The sequence below is a fragment of the Monopterus albus genome, unplaced genomic scaffold (genome assembly GCF_001952655.1).
Source record: "Monopterus albus unplaced genomic scaffold, M_albus_1.0 scaffold44.1, whole genome shotgun sequence".
Lineage (NCBI taxonomy): Eukaryota > Metazoa > Chordata > Actinopteri > Synbranchiformes > Synbranchidae > Monopterus > Monopterus albus.
This window is the reverse complement of record NW_018127924.1, coordinates 1,103,750-1,106,325: the sequence shown is the minus strand read 5'-3', so window position 1 is coordinate 1,106,325 and position 2,576 is coordinate 1,103,750. Positions and strand designations below refer to the sequence as shown.

The window sequence follows — 2,576 nt, the reverse complement described above, 5'->3', positions numbered from 1 at the left end:
CCTCTAGTATAAACATCTGTTTGCCTTTCCTGGAAAATGTATTTAAATTGCCTGTTGTATGTGCTCGTTATTCAGTCACTCAACTTTTCTAGTGGTTTTTATGGCTTTACACAGGATCCTGTAATTGGGAGTGCATTTCCAATGCTGTCCCTCATCCAAAACATTTCAGCACTTTGTAAAACATGATTACTTAATGTTCTTAAAACAATTGCAGTATTCCACACCTTAACAGCCTAAATCCTATTTGCTTTGATGAGTATCTGTAATTCCCCACTTCCAAACTGCAACTTGATTCAAACAGAAATGAAAATGCGTTTCACTTCATGGAAGTGTAGTTTCAAGCCATCTTTTCTTTTCTCCAGCTTCTATTGTGCACCAGCTGTTTGCCAGCCATACTGTGTCAAATAGAGTGACTGGGATGCAGGCCAGAAATGTGTGTTTACATGTGTGTGAGTGGTAAGGGAGGATCAGTCGTTAGAGTTGCAGGAATTTGTCCCACCATAAACAATGACAGGAAGGAAAGGAGATAGAAAGCAAGAGAGGTGAGAGAGATTTACAGATGTGTAGGTCAGACCACTCAAGAAGCTCTGTTTACAAGCCAAAATAAAAGGTGTGTGTGTGTCAGCCCTGGCATGTATTTGTTTGCCAAAAACATGAGATTCTGGGAATTACTGATATTAGCAGGCTTTTCGGCATTACCCCAGTCCTGGATTTGTTCTGTGCATGTGTCAGAGGCGGCTGTCATTATTGAGTGATGGCGATCTTTAAGGTTGAGACGGAGGAAATGTCATTAGTGTGAGATGGCACTCTAGGTGAGACCAGCCAGAGACATACACACACATGCATACACACCCACACCATCAAAGGTCACACTTCATCATTTCCCTCGCCAGCAGTAGCTGCTCCTCCTTATGAAAGAAGTTGCGTCCTGATCCCCATGCTCATTAATAACTGTATTAATTATGCTGCCTTGGAATAACATGCATTTCATTTTCTTTTTCCTTTGTCTCTGTCATGTATGCCCTCCTTTCTCTCCTCTCCCATCCCTCATCATCCCCTCTGTCTCTGCCCTTTTCTCTTTGTTATATCCTCTACCTTGTATTTTCTTTCCTCTGCATTTTCCAACTCTTTGCTCCTCTTTGTCTTCCCTCTCGTCCTTTCTTTCTAGACTTTCAGTCATGCCTGATTTGTGTGGCTCGCAGGGTACCCATGAAAGAGAGACCCATCCTTCCCACACATGAGAGCTTCACCACACGCCAGGACCTACAAGGTACATGAACCAGTCACAGTCAAAATAATATAGTGTAAGGCCAAACTTGTTTTTTTGTTTTGTTATTGTTTTGTTAAAGGCAATCATAGTGACACCGTTTTAGATTGTGATTCACTTATTACCAGTTTGAACAGAGCTTTTCTCATTTTTGCAAAGATATTGTGATATAGAGGATGTTTATTACATCCTTGATAAAGCCATCCCTGGTAGGCTAGTGGTTAAGGCGCAGCGCTCTCGCCGCTGTGGCCTGGGTTTGAGTCAGGGTTACATCAGGAAGGACATCCGGCGTAAATCGCGTGCCAAATGTCAACATGAAAGTCGTCAGTATGACGATTCACTGTGGCGACCCCTAAATGGGAAAAGCCGAAAGTGACTTTCTATTACATCCTTGGTAAAGGCCGTTAGGACTGAATGCATTAAGTCCAATTTTCCACCTCTGTCCTTTTGTGTGTGGCATGTATACACACAGATACAACACAAGCACACTTACAGATAGTTGCTTGTAGACATATAGTATTTGACTTCCCTACTATAGATATTTATTGTCATTTTCATATTCAGTATTGAGAGTATGATTTTTTTTTTCTCTGATTCTTTCAAAAATATGTATTGATAAGAAATGTTGCTTCTCCAATTTTTTTCTCTATGAGAACTTGTTGACTATGAAATGTTACACAATGCTCCTGTTATGAATGTTTCTGTGATCACTCACCATGGCTGTCATTCATCAGTCTGCTTGTCAGTCCATTAAACGCATCACTGCCTCCATTTAAATTGCAATCTGGTGAGGGACAACTGTTGGAGTGCTACAAGTGAATGTGTGTGTGTGTTTAATACACACACCATGTCTGTATTTGTAGAGTCGTAAAGACAGTTCTTAGATAGTTCATCCTCTGACCTTTTGAATGTCTAAATGATGATTTTACTTGATTTGTACCGACAGTATTTGTACTTCCTGTTATCTTTGTGTAGACAGGAGTTTCTCCTTAATTAATTAATTCCAGTGCCTTACAACCACAGATGTAATTTCTTATTAAAGTTTTTGACAAGTGGAGAACATCTTCTGCTCAACAAGCTGTAATATATATATATTTATGTTTGAAATTAAACACTTTCAGCTTCGTTGCTGTGGGTTTGTGCATGAGTATGGAAATTCCAGCTAAAATGTCTGAATAAGGCCTGCCTAATCTGGTCCTCTCTGTTTAGGTAAGATAACATCCTTGGATACAAGTCTGCTGCGGGCATCCATGAAACCAGGCTGGGAGGATCTGGTGAGGCGCTGTATCCAGAGGTTCCACCTACAGAA

General features: G+C 40.6%; 1 protein-coding gene across 1 annotated transcript in view; it reads left to right on the top strand.

The window, feature by feature from the left end:
- Positions 1-2,576, top strand: part of ncoa2 (nuclear receptor coactivator 2) — a 46,182-nt gene that overhangs the window by 26,312 nt on the left and 17,294 nt on the right. The window contains exons 7-8 of the mRNA XM_020599994.1: positions 1,169-1,270; positions 2,477-2,576. The exon at positions 2,477-2,576 is cut by the window's right edge and continues 29 nt beyond it. Of these exons, the coding sequence (XP_020455650.1) occupies positions 1,169-1,270; positions 2,477-2,576 (202 nt within the window). The remainder of the gene's footprint in view (positions 1-1,168; positions 1,271-2,476) is intronic.